Source organism: Hyperolius riggenbachi, chromosome 4, assembly GCF_040937935.1.
Source record: "Hyperolius riggenbachi isolate aHypRig1 chromosome 4, aHypRig1.pri, whole genome shotgun sequence".
Lineage (NCBI taxonomy): Eukaryota > Metazoa > Chordata > Amphibia > Anura > Hyperoliidae > Hyperolius > Hyperolius riggenbachi.
Window position 1 is genome coordinate 466,547,674 of NC_090649.1, and position 16,470 is coordinate 466,564,143.

General features: G+C 47.6%; 2 protein-coding genes across 4 annotated transcripts in view; one reads left to right on the plus strand and one right to left on the minus strand.

Annotated features, from left to right (window-relative positions):
* Nucleotides 1-2,458, minus strand: part of MIA3 (MIA SH3 domain ER export factor 3) — a 129,784-nt gene extending 127,326 nt beyond the window's left edge. Inside the window, exon 1 of the mRNA XM_068233456.1 lies at nucleotides 2,300-2,458. Coding sequence (XP_068089557.1) covers nucleotides 2,300-2,420 — 121 coding nt within the window. The 5' untranslated portion in view covers nucleotides 2,421-2,458. The remainder of the gene's footprint in view (nucleotides 1-2,299) is intronic.
* Nucleotides 2,459-10,242: 7,784 nt separating this feature from the next.
* The window catches only part of TAF1A (TATA-box binding protein associated factor, RNA polymerase I subunit A), a 76,856-nt gene continuing 70,628 nt past the window's right edge, over nucleotides 10,243-16,470 (plus strand). For all 3 annotated transcript variants that reach the window (XR_011019481.1, XR_011019482.1, XM_068232872.1), the window contains exons 1-2: nucleotides 10,243-10,342; nucleotides 14,726-14,830. Coding sequence is in view for 1 of the 3 variants with exons in the window: in XM_068232872.1 (XP_068088973.1) it covers nucleotides 10,339-10,342; nucleotides 14,726-14,830 (109 nt within the window). In the remaining 2 variants the exon portion in view is untranslated. The remainder of the gene's footprint in view (nucleotides 10,343-14,725; nucleotides 14,831-16,470) is intronic.

Consider the following 16,470-nt stretch of genomic DNA (forward strand, 5'->3'; position numbering starts at 1 on the left):
GTTTTTGTTACAGAAGCTGTCCAGTAACAGCTTTACTGTAACAATATATGAAATCTACTATACTGAAAACCGCAGCAGCAATCCGCAAAACGCTAGCAAAACGCCTCATAAAAATAAAAAAAAGCGTTTAAAAATCTGCTAGCGTTTTGCGGATCTGCTAGCGGGTTTTGGTGTGCACCAGCCCAAACTGAGGATTCGGAGTCGGATGATTTTTGTACAGCCCTGGTCTGTAGTCAACTCCACATTTTTTGGAAGATGAACTCAAGTTCTGTACACACTTGCTATGACTGTTTAGGATGATCGCTGTACGCAAACACTGGCTAGCTCTCTGCCAGGCAGCATGTTCTGTTCCATAGATAGGGGATGGGGAAAAGGAATGGGATGCCCCTGCTGCAGGGGCTATATCTTACAATGGAGGAGGCCATCAGTGTTGAAAGATGCATGTATTCATGGTGGATTTCTGCCAAAGATGATAACAAGCAATTAGAGTAACAAAATCGTAACTACTAAGGGGACCCATGGCTGTTAGGGGCCAACCTTTCACCCTCCCCGATACATGGTTACTCTTCAGGGTAGTCGTTGTGACCACACTTTAAGGAAAATTGGAGAGAAAGGAATATGGAGGCTGCCATATTAATTCTCTTTTAAGCAATACCAGTTGCCTGGCTATCCTGCATATCCTATTGTCAGATCTGACCAGATTAGCTGCATGCTTGTTTCTGGTGTTATTCAGACACTACTGCCGCCAAAATAGATCAGCAGGGCTGCCAGGCAACTGGTATTGTTTAAAAGGAAATAAATAGGGCAGCCTCCATATTTTTCTCACTTCAGTTGTCCTTTAAGCCCCGTCCAAGCTCTAGCATCTGAGGCGGCCGATTCCAACGGCCTCAGCCAATAATCTGGCGTGTGTACAGCAGCCCCCAACCACCGCCCGGCCAGCAATTTGCCAGGTGGATCAACTCAGTCAAGCGACGGACGATATCTTTGTCCTCGCCACTCACTTGGCCTTCCGCGTCACGTCAATATCACTCCGTCAGCCCTCCACCTCCCCACATAACAACAGAACGTGCCATCAGCTGTACAGTTGACTTTGCGTGTGAACAGCCTCGGCCTGGCGATGTCGCCAAAGGATTCGTGTCCTGCTCCCTGTCCGGCTACATCAATCCAGCGTGTGTACGGCCTTTAGGCATGTTTTCCATAGACAGCTGAACTGTGCGACTGTTGGGCAATTCAGCTTCCCCAGTGCTAGTCACGAGCAACTTAGCTGAATGGCAGCTTTTGGAAACACCAAGTGTCATCCTTTGGACGCGGCAGTGTTACCTTGCGGCAAAACCGCGACCGTCCACAGTCACGCTGAAATGTAGCCCCATGGGGGCACGCCTTTCCAGTGTCCATGCTGAGCACTTGTAAGCACCCGAAGAATGGGGGGGGGGGGAAGCTGACGCCTCCCATAGTACAGGGGCCTTGTGGGCGTACGTATGTGTGCGTCACCAGTGAGTTGGGCCCAGGGCGAGCCGAATGACGCCTCTCCCTGCTGCCTCAAAACTCCCCGGCGGTGTTAAATACTATCCCCCCTCTGAGTTGACGCAACTCAAAGTCCGGCAAACGCCTAAGCCCCAAATTACCGCTACGTGCCCCGCACAGCATTACATTGCTGCTATGGGGGTGCCTGGTTTTGGTGCTCGGCGTTGATCAGCAAGCGCCATAACAACCTGCTTCGCCTTATGGGTAAGTAGTCATGGTAGTACACTTATTATAAGACCCCTGGCAAATGGGACTGGGGGTCACAAGAAGTTGTGGACATACATTGGGGGGCCCCTCAGTTTTGCTGTGGTAAAGGGGAGGGGATGTTCTGTAGTTACGCCCCTTAGAAGTGACCTCCAGAAATCAGCCATATGATGGGCACAACACTGGAATATCAAATTGACAGATAGTTAGCGCCTTTATGTGGCTTTCTAAGTTTCCCTTTGTCCCATATCAGAGCAAACAGCCATAAAGCGGCGAAGAGCTATGATCCAGCCGGAAAGGGCAGATAACGGCTGGAATGCGGGTAAAGGGGGTTGCAGCTCCTGCCAAAGATAATGATCTAAGTGTGGAAGAAGTGAGATCAACAACAATAAAGTGAAAGTGTCACAACCGCAGCCTGATAAAAGGGGATAAACAAACATGCAACAAAGTAAAGAACTGGAGTGTTTGGGGAAGGAGGGCTCCTGCGCGCTGCCCCTCCGCCCCCCGATCCCCTCCTCTCCCCCCCCCCCCCCCCCAGGCTGATCACAGCATAATAAAGTGCCATACTCACTGCTGCACTCCGCGTCGGCGCAGCGCTTGTACTCCGCTAAGGTCCTGCGCTGCGCCGCGCTGCTGCTACCGGCCGCTACATGCAGGAAGAGGAGCAGGAGGTGCAATCCGGCTGCAGCCATGTCCCTGGCCTGAGAGCATGAGCAGAGAGAGGCAGACACGTCAGCAGGAGACAGCACAGCACTGGAGAAGGAGGAGGAGATTACAGGAGGAGGAGAGGGAGGATGGCTGCAGCCGGGAGTCTCCCTCTCTCCCAATCACCACGGCTGGGGACTGACAGATGGACTGTATGCAGGGAGAGGAGAAGCCTGTCTGCACAGAGATGGGAGAGGGACTGTGTACAGAGAGAGGAGGGATGGCTGGAGAGGGGAGTCTGTCTGCACAGAGATGGGAGAGAGACTATGTACAGAGAGGAGGGATGGCTGGAGAGGAGAAGCCTGTCTGCACAGAGCTGGGAAATGGACTGTATACAGAGAGGAGGGGAGTCTGTCTGCACAGAGATGGGAGAGGAACTGTGTACAGAGCGAGGAGGGATGGCTGGAGAGGGGAGTCTGTCTGCACAGAGATGGGAGAGGGACTGTGTACAGAGAGAGGAGGGATGGCTGGAGAGGGGAGTCTGTCTGCATAGAGCTGGGAGAGGGACTGTGTACAGAGAGAGGAGGGATGGCTGGAGAGGGGAGTCTGTCTGCATAGAACTGGGAGAGGGACTGTGTACAGAGAGAGGAGGGATGGCTGGAGAGGGGAGTCTGTCTGCATAGAACTGGGAGAGGGACTGTGTACAGAGAGAGGAGGGATGGCTGGAGAGGGGAGTCTGTCTGCATAGAGCTGGGACAGGGACTGTGTACAGAGAGGAGGGATGGCTGGAGAGGGGAGTCTGTCTGCACAGAGCTGGGAGAGGGACTGTATACAGAGAGGAGGGATGGCTGGAGAGGGGAGCCTGTCTGCACAGAGCTGGGAGAGGGACTGTACACAGAGAGGAGGGATGGCTGGAGAGGGGAGCCTGTCTGCACAGAGCTGGGAGAGGGACTGTGTACAGAGAGGAGGGATGGCTGGAGAGGGGAGTCTGTCTGCACAGAGCTGGGAGAGGGACTGTACACAGAGAGGAGGGATGGCTGGAGAGGGGAGTCTGTCTGCACAGAGGTGATAGAGGGACTGTATACAGAGAGAGGAGGGATGGCTGGAGAGGGGAGTCTGTCTGCACAGAGCTGATAGAGAGACTGTATACAGAGAGATGAGGGATGGCTGGAGAGGAGAGCCTGTCTGCACAGAGCTGGGAGAGGGACTGTATACAGAGAGATGAGGGATGGCTGGAGAGGGGAGCCTGTCTGCACAGAGCTGGACTGTATGGGCTGCTGGAGGATGCAGTGAGGAGGGATGGCTGGAGAGGGGAGTCTATCTGCACAGAGCTGATAGAGGGACTGTATACAGAGAGATGAGGGATGGCTGGAGATGGGAGTCTGTCTGCACAGAGCTGGGAGATGGACTGTATACAGACAGGAGGGATGGCTGGAGATGGGAGTCTGCACAGAGCTGGGAGATGGACTGTATACAGACAGGAGGGATGGCTGTAGATGAGTCTGTCTGCATTGAGCTGGACTGTATGGCCTGCTGGAGGATGCAGTGAGGAGGGGTGACGGGAGAGGGGAGCCTGTCTGCACAGAGTTGGGAGATGCATTTATCTGCAGTATGTTTTCCTGCTGTCCTGTGCAACCATTTTTAGTTTTTTACAACCTATAAAGTGTTTTAAATCTCTGTTGGTGTAATAATTTGGAACAGTGTATTTTTTTTAAATATCATTAGGAGGTTTGTTTAATAACATTTGACTAATGCTTCATACACACTTGAGATAAAAGTCTTTAGAAAAGGCAAGATCACAGACCAATTTTACCCCATTCCATGTAGTATGAGAGCCATACCTACACAGTCTATTCTATGGAGCTGCACTCCCCATCAAATAAAATCTTTGCAGGATGCTGCACACAAAGATGCCCGTACACACTCAAAAGATCATTATCTGCAAAAGATCTGTTCCTGCAAAAGATCCATTCCTGCAAAATGCATTCATAAGGTCCGTACACACGCCGGACTGGAGGCAACGACGGGTCCGTCGTCACCTCCCGCTGGGTGGGCATTCCAACGACAGTCCGGCGTGTGTACGCACTGTCGGCGGACTGATACGGCTGTTTCTGAGCGATCCGCCGGGCAGATCGCTCAGAAACAGCCGTATCAGTCTGCAGACAGACTGTACACACGCCGGACTGTCGCTGGAACGCCCACCCAGCGGGAGGTGACGACGGACCTGTCGTTGCCTCCAGTGCGGCGTGTGTACGGACCTATAGTCTATGATATCTGCAGATCCTCATACACACCTTGTTTAACAGACAATCATCTGCAGATCAGATCCACCAGGATGGATTTTCAGATCTGCAGATGATTGCCAGATATGCAGATGACGTCTGTTAAACAAGGTGTGTATGAGGATCTGCAGATATCATAGACTATGAATGCATTTTGCAGGAATGGATACTTTGCAGGAAGTGATCTTTTGCAGATAATGATCTTTTGTGTCTGTACAGCATCTGTGTGTGCAGCATCTTGCAAAGATTTCTGTCTGATGGGGAGTTCAGCTCCATAGAATAGACTGTAGAGTATGGCTCTCATACTACATGGAATGGGGTAAAATTGGTCTGTGATCTTTCATTTTCCAAAGACTTTTATCTCAAGTGTGTATGAAGCATAATACTCTGATGGTTGATGACTCAAAAGTGATGCTAACTATTTAGGAATTCAATTTTCGAGGGAAAATGACATCGAAAAATCATTTTGTATTAAGTTTGTGATTTTTTTTTTTTTTTGCTCTAAAAATAAACAATTGTGATTTTCACGCTTTTCTACAGCAAAAAATACAGTTTTCTTGAATTTTCACCATATTTTCGCAAATATTTTCTTAAAATCAAAAATCACATTTTCAATGTGAAAATGACTTTTGCTAAAATCCGCAAGCAACACTGGTCCCAGATCCCCCTCACTTTAGGTTTGCTTTAAAGGACAACCGAATTTAGAGGTATATGGGGGCTGCCATATTTATTTCCTTTTAAGCAATACCAGTTGCCTGGCAGCCCTGCTGATCCTCTGCATGTAATACTTTTAGCCATAAACCCTGAACAAGCATGCAGCATATCAGGTGTTTTTGACATTATTGTCAGAACTGACAAGATTAGCTGCATGCTTGTTTCTGGTGTTATTCAGACATTACTGCAGCCAAATAGATCAGCAGGGCTGTGAGGCAACTGGTATTGTTTAACAGGAAATAAATATGGCATGCTTGTTCAGGGGCTACTGCTGAAAGTATTACAGGCAGAGGATCAGCAAGATAGCCAGGCAATCTGCATTGTTTAAAAGGAAATAAATATAGCAGCCTCCATGTCCCTCTCATTACAGTTATCCTTTATTTATTATTATTATTATTATTTTAATCTATGTCCCCGTGTGAATGACCACAGGGATCAATGATATGCCGCAATCATTTGTTCACCCAAGCACGCATTACTTCCTATTTAGTGTACTATGGGTATGCATTAGGAAGTAATGCACGAGGACATCTTGTGGCCAAATAGTAAAATTACACCTACACACAATTCTTTTTTTAAAGGACCCACAAATCCATTGAAAATTAACACTATACCTCCCACACTATCCCAAAATCACCAATTTTTTTTGTATTTAAAACATTTTTTTAAAAAACTACAAATTACAAAAAAACAAATAGTTACCTTAGCAACTGCAAAGGGGGAGAAAGAGGCACCTAGGGTATGATAAACTATGTTAAAAGCAAATGAAATGAAAAAAAAAAGTTTGACATGGCTTACCTTAATGATGACACATTCAAATAATGTGTAACGTACTTTTAATGTGCTCTTGGCAACGCTTTTTGTGGGTCTCAGCCCACCTCCTCAGGCCGAATAAAGTGCCAGAAGAAGATCAAGCCAGTGTTTGACCTTAAGGACTGAACTTTTTTAATATGTATGTCAAGAGATTATATTACTGTTAATTTTCAAACAGACCCTGTAACTAAAAAAAAAATCCCTCTGGGGGATACTTACCTCAGGAGGGGGGAAGCTTACGGGTCCCAATGAGGCTTCCCCTTCCTTTGTAGCTTGGGGGAATCCAGCGCTGGCTTCCCCTGAAAGCTCCTCGACAAAGGCTGACAAGACAGGGCAGGCAATATTTACCTACCGCGATCCTGCGCAGGCGCACTAGCGGCTCTTCTTCCTGGTAAGGCAGAAATAACCGAACCCAATCGTATCCGCTCCACTGCACAGGCCCAAAGGAAGAGCTGCTACTGCACCTGCGCAGGATCGCGGTAGGTAAATATTTACCTCGCCGCTGTTTGGGGAGATGCCTGTTGGATTGCCGGGACACCGGAGGATGAGGGAAGCCTCGTTAGGATCCAGAGGCTTCCCCCTCCCGAGGTAAGATTCCCCCAGAGGGTTTTTATCTCATTACAGGTTTTCTTTAAACCATGAGCTTGTAAATGGTGACGGACGCAAAACTGCAAAAATGCATCTTTATTTCCAAATAAAATATTGGCACCATGCATTGTACTAGGGAAATATTTTAAACGCTGCAATAACCGGGACAAATGGGCAAATAAAATGTGTGGGTTTAAAGTATGGTAGCATGTATTATTTTAAAACTATAATCAATGAAAATTGAGAAATAATTATTTTTTTCCATTTTTTTCTTACTTTTAGCATTCTTAGCAACTAGTACCCCCCCTTCCCCCCCCCCCCCCCCAATTGGTAGCGGAAAAAACAAGATATAGATTGTGATAAGTAGTAATAAAGTTATAGGCGAATAAATGGAAGGAGCGCTGCAGGCGCGGAGCTAGGGGGGGTCAGGGTAGGACAAGTGCCCCGGGGCGCCGGGTCCCCAAGGGCGCCCAGCTGAGCTTCGGGTTTTTTTTTTTTTTTGCGGGGCTGAGGGGAGCAGCGCAGAGAAGAGAGAGAGCTGTGCGGACGGTGGGGTAGGGGGGCCATCTCCCCCCTCCTTCCCTCACCTTAGGTGCTCTCTCTCTCCCTCGCTGTCCCCTCCAATGTCTGTCCGGTGGCTGGCAGCGGCGGGCGGAACTCACCTCCGTCTCGCTCCAGCGCCGGCCGGAAGTTCGGGTGCGCAGCCGCTGCTCTGGTCTGAACCAGACCGGAGTAGCGGCAGATTCATCCGGCGCTGCGACGAGACGGAGGTAAGTTCCGCCCGCCGCTGCCAGCCACCGGACAGACATTGGAGGGGACAGCAAGGGAGAGAGAGCAGCTCTTCCTCTTCTCTGCGCTGCTCCCCTCCTGCTGGGGAGGGGGACACCTGGCTACCTACTCTGGGCACCTATACCTCTGGCTACCTACTCTGGGCACATATACCCCTGGCTACTGGCTACCTACTCTGGGTACATATACCCCTGGCGACCTACTCTGGGCACATATACCCCTGGCTACCGACTCTGGGCACATATACCCCTGCCTACATATATTGGGCACATATACCCCTAACTACATATACTGGGCATATACCCCTGGCTACCTACTCTGGCCACATATAACCCTGGCTACCTACTCTGGGCACATATACCCCTGCCTACATATAATGGGCACATATACCCCTAACTACATATACTGGGCATATACCCCTGGCTACCTACTCTGGGCACATATACCCCTGGCTACCTACTCTGGGCACATATACCCCTGCCTACATATACTGGGCATATATACCCCTGGCTACATATACTGGGCATATATACCCCTGGCTACATATACTGGGCATATATACCCCCTGGCTACGTGGACTGGGCATATATACCCCCTGGCTACATATACTGGGCATATATACCCCTGGCTACATATACTGGGCATATATACCCCCTGGCTACGTGGACTGGGCATATATACCCCCTGGCTACTTATACTGGGCATATATACCCCTGGCTACATATACTGGGCATATATACCCCTGGCTACATATACTGGGCATTTATACCCCCTGGCTACGTGGACTGGGCATATATACCCCCTGGCTACATATACTGGGCATATATACCCCTGGCTACATATACTGGGCATATATACCCCCTGGCTACGTGGACTGGGCATATATACCCCCTGGCTACTTATACTGGGCATATATACCCCTGGCTACATATACTGGGCATATATACCCCTGGCTACATATACTGGGCATATATACCCCCTGGCTACGTGGACTGGGCATATATACCCCCTGGCTACATATACTGGGCATATATACCCCTGGCTACATATACTGGGCATATATACCCCTGGCTACATATACTTGGCATACATACCCCTGGCTACATATACTGGGCATATATACCCCTGCCTATATATACTGGGCATATATACCCCCTGCCTACATATATTGGGCATATATACCCCTGGCTACATATACTGGGCATATATACCCCCTGGCTACGTGGACTGGGCATATATACCCCCTGGCTACATATACTGGGCATATATACCCCTGGCTACATATACTGGGCATATATACCCCTGGCTACATATACTGGGCACGTATACGCCTGACTATATATACTGGGCACATATTATTCTCCTGGCTACATATACTGGGCATATATACCACTGGCTACATATACTGGGCACATATACCTCTGGCTACATATACTGGGCACACATACCCCTTCCTACATATACTGGGCACATATACCCCTGGCTAACTGTTCTGTGGACATCTCTACCCCTGGCTACCTGTTCTGGGGACATCTATACCGCTGGCCACCTATTCTGGGGACATCTATACTGCTGGCCACCTATTCTGGGGACAACTATAGACCTGGGGCTACCTATTTTTGGGGAACCACGTCAGATTGAGTGTATTTTGGAGAACTGCTGCCAGGTGAGAGGTGTCTACCATATTAAGGGGGCATTCTACCTATTTATGTGAAATGCTGTCTATTTATGTGACTCATGACTGCTGAATTTGTCTTTTTGGGGGCCTCATGGTTACTGAATTTGTCTTGTTGGGGGCCTCATGATCGCTGAATTTGTCTTGTTGGGGGCCTCATGATTGCTGAATTTGTCTTGTTGGGGGCCTCATGATTGCTAAATTTGTCTTGTTGGGGGCCTCATGATTGCTGAGTTGGTTATGTTGGGGGCCTCATGATTGCGGAATTTGTCTTGATGGGGGGGGGGGGGGCTCATGATTGCTGAATTTGTCTTGGAACATGCTGGAAGGTACATACTGAGGGAGGGTGGGTGAGCGTGAGCCTGCTAACCTCCATATACATTTGGCTCCACCCATAACCACGCCCACATTTATTATGTGACCACGCCCCTTTTTGGCGCGGCGCAACCTTGACTTTGGGGGGCGCATTAATAGTCTTTGTCCCCGGGCGCTGAAAATCCTAGCTACGCCTCTGGAGCGCTGACAGCCGAAATTTGCTCTGCTGTTTGGGAGGAACAACCCTTGGAGGTGAAGCGGTTAATATACTCTACAATTTGTAGTTTTATAATGAATACTATACATAATAGAGGTAATTTGATAAGGATAATCTCCAGGCATCTGGTACAGACAGATTACCTCCAGTTAATTATTTACAGTGTAGTTTCTGCAGCAGTAAAATGACAGTTTCATGGCAGCTCAGCTCCTGTCCTGTCTATGGGTGGAGATGTTTCTCTCTGAAGTAACTTGAGCCGCTTCACAGCCAGGATGATCCAAGGACACGGCAGATACTCCTACTCCTAGACTACAGCGTGAAACTACAGCCCCCAGAAGGCCATGCTCCAGTATGCGAAACTACAGCTCCCAGAAGGCCTTGCGCCAGTGTACTGTCTGCAGATGCTCTTCAGCGCGAAACTACATCTCCCAGAATGCCTTGTGGCAGCGTGACTTACACAGCGGTCACTTCCTGGGCTGGCTCCTGCCAGCCACAAGATGGCCGCCGCCATATAGCACGGGGGAGTTACTGATTTCCTATCTCTTGTACCTGTTTCTCGGGAGCTTCTCATTATGGGTAAGGCGTTCTCATCTATCTAGTCTATGGGTATCATTCATAAAGCATTTCCGCATGCGGAAATGCTTAACACCGGTGACTTTCCCGACCACTCAGCATAAGCCCCATTCATAAAGGCTCTTTCCGCATGAAAAAGTGACAGAGCGATACATTTCCGCCTTGTGCGGAGTTTTTCTAGATTAATCTAGAAAAAGTAACAAACACATCCATTCATAAAGATTAGAGCAAGCGGTATCCGGAAGGAAAATACCGCTTGCTCGACAGTAGCGATAGGCGGGCGGAATACATATAAATGAAAGGGAGGGACCTCCCAAGCAGCATCAGACAGAGCAGCGCAGGGAGGGAATCGGGCAGCTTTTAAGTTTCCGCATGTCTTCCGCCACGCTGCCGCCAGCTTCCTCCAGAAAACCTCCGCACTTCTTCCGCAACAGGCAGACTTCTTTATGAATGGCCACCCAGAAGTCTTAATTACCGGTTGCGGAGAAGAACGGTGTTTTCCCGCACTACCGACAGCCTGTTTATGAATGATACCCATTATGTGTGTCTAGCTGTATCAAGTAGCTTTTGTACTTTGCAAGGAAACCAAGATGAATGAAGAATGCTGGTGTAGTGACAGTTTTTGCAACTTAATCTGATTTTGTAACATTTATAGCTCCTTCTACAATAAAACTCAACTTATTGTTATCTATTACTATCGAAAAATACAACCTAACCTTTCCTTTACTAATGCCTCACCTGTATTAACCCCCCCCCCCCCCCCCCTAAGGCCTCGTTCAGACTATACGCGTTGCCGTGCGCATTTTGGCAGCGCGTATAGTGTGCGACACGCAAGAACGGTAGAAGGGCATAGACAGCCCTTCTACCGTTCCCATCATATGCGCTGCGTGGCAGCACGATTGCGCTATCGCGTGCTGCACGCATTTTTGGGAATCGCAGCGCAGATCCCATTCATTGTAATGAATGGGATCTGCAGCGCATAGTAGCGCAGATGGCGTGCGATCGGACGCGTTGCGTTCCGATCACACAGCCATCTGCGCTAAATGATGTGAACGAGGCCTAAGGCCCCGTTTACACTTAATCAGTTGGTGTGCGTTAGTACGCATTAGTATGCGTTTTTTCCATATCAATGCATTGGGTGGAAGATTTCAGTTAAAACGTGTTAAGTGTAAAAGAGGCCATAGGAAAACATGGGCTTTACTTTTTGTCAGTTTTCTCTATCAATTACATCAGCTGCTGTGAAAAAATGCGCGGTTTCCTGCATAGAAACACACTTGGTGTGCAGTAAAAGTATGCAGGAAAACACGCGCAGAAAACTGAAAGACAAGTGTGTTCCCTGCCTTTGAAAATCAGTTTTCTTTCAGTTATAACTGAGAGCAACTGATTAAGTGTAATGCTGGGTACACACGATGAGATTTCCCTGTTCGATTCCCGGGATCGAATGGATCGATTCGATTATTTCAAACATGCTCGATTGGATTTCGATCGTTTTTTTCATGATAGGTATGCAAAATCGACGGAAAAAACGATCGAAATCCAATCGAAAATGTTTGAAATAATCGAATCGAACCGCAAATCGAGCGGGAAATCTCAACGTGTGTACCCAGCATAAGGCCTCTTTTCCATGGACTACTGAGCTGTGTGCTAAGCAAGCAGTTACCGGGCAGCAGTGAGCAGTTGTGAGCATTTGAGAGGCATTTCACTGCTTATCAACAGTCCGTGGAAAATACTCTGACCTTACTCTGAAGTTGCAAAATCGAATAGGTTGCAAAATATTTGGTGCTAGACTATAGTGGACCCATCAGGACACCTCATAGGGAACAGTTCTCCAATCCGGAGCAGTGCTTTTCAGTTCAGGTAGATCAGTGTTCTCCCCAGGCTCTTTTAGGCGGGTGCGCCACCCGGCTAGTTTTGGTAAGCACCTGGCTGTCATCGGCTCACCTCCTCCTATGCTGTAAGCAGAATTACGCACAGAAGCACTGGCCCTGCATTCTCTCATCTCGCCCCACCCGGCTACTTTATCATGCCACCCAGCTACCATTTCATGCCACCCAGCTGGAAAATATTTCTGGGGAGAACACTGTGGATTTGGGTGCAGCCGGCACCACCATAGACTGTGATAGGAATTACAGCTATAGGGGCGCTCTGTGAGTAACGTCAGCTCCATCAGAAGCCGAAGCCGAAGTTGCTTTTAAAACACAATAATTTGGCCTCCAGCAATCGCTGGAATTATATCATTCCCCCACTATCCATGGCGGCCTGGAGGGGGAATAGTGATTAACACGGCCCGGACTTGTGCAGAAGCAGGATCAGCCATACCGGCTGTATCCTGAGCCCAAGTCTACCGGCGGCGATTTCCAAATGTATGCCTCCAATCGCAGCACCCTCTTACAGCACAAAGCGTTGTGATTGGCTGAATAGAGTGTGGGAATAGTTTACTATGTACAACCTGTCTAAAACCTAGTAGCTTGAGAGGGTGCCGTACACCCATCACATTATCGGAGTTTCCCTGTGAGGTGTCCTGCTGAGTCCCCTATATTAGACTAATAGCGCCATATATTTCACTACACTGGTTTGGTAGCTGGGACGGTTCATGTGTGTCTGAGGGGGTGAGTTCTTCGGTAGCCGGGTAGAGGTTGGCTTTGTTTTCCTTGTTTATTCTGGTCGCCGGAGGCGATCGGAAGAACGCCTCCGGAGCGCCCTCTAGTGGGCTTTCATGCAGCCAACTTTCAGTTGGCTGCATGAAACAGTTTTTTTTTAATTAAAAAAAAACCCTCCCGCAGCCGCCCTGGCGATCTTAATAGACCGCCAGGGAGGTTAAGGGGATTGGTCCATTTTTTTTTTTTATTTTTTTTTTAAGATGCATAAATCTGCATACACAAATGTGAATAATTCTGCATCAGTTACTTGAAATTATTTGCATCTCATTGACCTCAGATGGGTCAAAGGCTTTCTACTACTGAGGTAAGTATTCAGATTTTAACCCCTTCCTCTCCTCAGGTCTGCTTTAACCCCCTTGCCGGTCTAATTGCGGCATCCCCTCACCCACTCCGATCGCCTTCGGCGATCAGAGTAGGGCTTCCCCGGTCGCCATGGCGATGGGGCGGGATGGTGTAACCGACGTCATGGACGTCGGGACGTCAGAGGGAATCTCGATCCACCCCTCAGCGCTGCCTGGCACTGATTGGCCAGGCTGCGTCTGGAGGGGTCTGCGTCTGGAGGGGGAAGGGGTCTGGAGGGGGGGGGGGGCGGCGCAGTGCAGCGGCGAGCGGCGGCGATCGGATGTTACAAGCAGCTAACAAAGTGCTAGCTGCATGTAACAAAAAAAATTATGCAAATTGGCCCAGCGGGGCCTGAGAAATCCTCCTGCGCAGGTTACCCCGAGCTGAGCTCGGGATAACCGGCAAGGAGGTTAAAGTGGACCTGAACTCAGAAGGTCCTTTCTGCTCTAAGGTCTGGTGCACACCAAAAACCGCTAGCAGATCCGCAAAATGCTAGCAGATTTTGAAACGCTTTTTGTTATTTTTCTGTAGCGTTTCAGCTAGCATTTTGCGGTTTTGTGAAGCGTTTTTGGTGTAGTAGATTTCATGTATTGTTACAGTAAAGCTGTTACTGAACAGCTACTGTAACAAAAAAACGCCTGGCAAACCGCTCTGAAGTGCCGTTTTTCAGAGCGGTTTGCGTTTTTCCTATACTTAACATTGAGGCAGAAACGCATCCGCAATCCAAAATCTGCAGCAGCCCGGGAGTATGCGTTTCTGCAAAACGCCTACCGCTCTGGTGTGCATCAGCCCATTGAAATACATTACCCTAGCGGATCCGCACCCGCAAGCGGATCGCAAACCGCAGCAGAACCGCTCTGGTGTGCACTAGGCCTAATAGTTAAGCAACAGCATAATAACCTTTAAACAAAAAACATTTCTTTGATACAGCTGATACAAATCCTAAAATACGTCTGCACTGTTTCTACTTCCTGATTCATGGAAGCAGACATATTGTTAACATCCAGTGTTTTCAAATGGGCTTATCTGCCATCTCTGCCATGGCAGTCATGTGACACAGGGGAAAGATCAAATTTCAATTTGGGATTAGACACAAATGAGTGGGAATTAAACAGGCTAAACTCTCTAAGTACACATAGAGTGCATTTCTCTGTTTTCCGTCTGTCCTGTGCAAGAGTGCAGGTTCATTTTAAGAAAAATGTAATATAAATAATAAGAGTTTGTTGTACTATTACACCGGACCTCAGTTTAAGTTGTTATAAGTATGCTTAACTAATATAACTTGAAGGATACTTTAATGCAGTCGGGAATTTTTTCCTTAGAAGAAATTAGCTGCCTGATGTAGTTTTAAAGCAGTGAGCCTTATTGCGTTCTATCCTTCCAGATAGCGACTGCCATCCTGACCAATCAAATGAGGAGGAAGAGGAGTTGGTGGAGGAACACAATGAAGACCCTGGGATATTCCTTCCTGTGAAACCAACTGATATTTGTAAGTGAACGTTATCCCAAACGTCACTCCCTTTATGGGTGTTATTGCATTTTTGATTAAAGCGCAGAGGTGGATGGGGCTGGAGGAAGCCCCAGGCATCTATACATCTTTTATATTAACTTGTCTCTGGTACACTTTAATCTGTCTCTGAGTAGGGAACGGAAAAGTGGGCAGGATAGTGAAGACTGCAATATAAAACACCCACCAGTAACACTTACAAGATCCTTTCTTGTTTAACTAGTTAGTGCACCGAGTGCAGTATATCTTCGCCCTGAAGGACTTCATCTGAAGTTCCAGGGACATAGATATTCGTCTACCGCTGGTGTGCGCACTCCTGCTCGTGTTTTCGTTGCCTCCTGTTAGTGCACAGATCAGTGAATGGGAGCACAGATCCACCAACCTAAGTGCCTGTGATCAATGAAATGCTGGTCATTGATAAAGTGAAAATAAAACATACCCACTACTTCCTCCTGGATTCACATTACACAGGAGGAATAACACTGGGGAGGAGGGGACATCTAGTGGCCAAGTAGTAAAATTACACCTGCATACATTACTTCAATAAAAATACATACAGTACATCTCCCATTAAAATTAACTCCTACCTTCCCCACTCTCCCATAGTTACCAAACCTAAAACATTTGCGTATAAAAAAAAAAAAAAAAAAAGACATTTAAGGAAAAAAAATACATGAATAGTGACCTTAGGGAATCAACTTTTTTAATATGTATGTGATGAGGCTATATTACTGTTATTTTATTTTTTTTATTTTTTAAATAAGGGCTTGTAATTAGTGACAGATGCAAAACTGCAAAAATACACCTTTTATTTCCAAATAAAATATTGTTGCCATACATTTTGATATGGACATAATTTTAACGACCTAATAATCAGGACAAATGGGCAAATAAAATACCTGGGTTTAATTACAGTACATGTATTTTATTTTTTCCAATTTTATTTCTTATTCTTCCCTTTAAAATGCATTTAGAATAAAATAGTTCTTAGCAAAAAGGCTCACATGCTTTATGGACTTGAACCAGTTTTATATGCTCCTGTACTGCCTGATGAAGCGGGACTGTTGACCGCGAAACTCATTGCGATTTTATGGAGCTGTGAATAAATTGTATATTTTTTACTCTGCATTTGAGTATATGTCCACTACCAGAGGGAGGTAAGTCCACCTCGACTTCCCTCTTTTTATCATTTTTAGAACATTGTTTTACTCTGCTTGGCGCCTCTGTTCGTACATATTACAGCACATTCTTAGCAAAAAGTACCACCCAAAGAAAGCCTAGTCGGTGCCAAAATTAACAAGATATGGATCATTTCAATATGATAAGTAGTGGTAAAGTTATTGGTGAATGAAAGAGAGGAGCGCTGAAAGGTGAAAATTGCTCTAGTCCTTAAAGGGAACCAGAGAGGAATGGAGCCTGAAAATAGAAAAAGCTTTTATACATACCTGGGGCTTCTTCCAGCCCTATAAGCCTGGATCGCTCCCACGCCGCCATCCTCCGCTTCCTCTATCGCCGCTACCGGGTCCCGTCACTTCTGGCGGACGCGGCCAATTGTCCGCATCACAGGGGCTCCCTCCATACCCTTACGCATTGCGGCTGCGCAGTAGGCAGCAGCAAGCGTA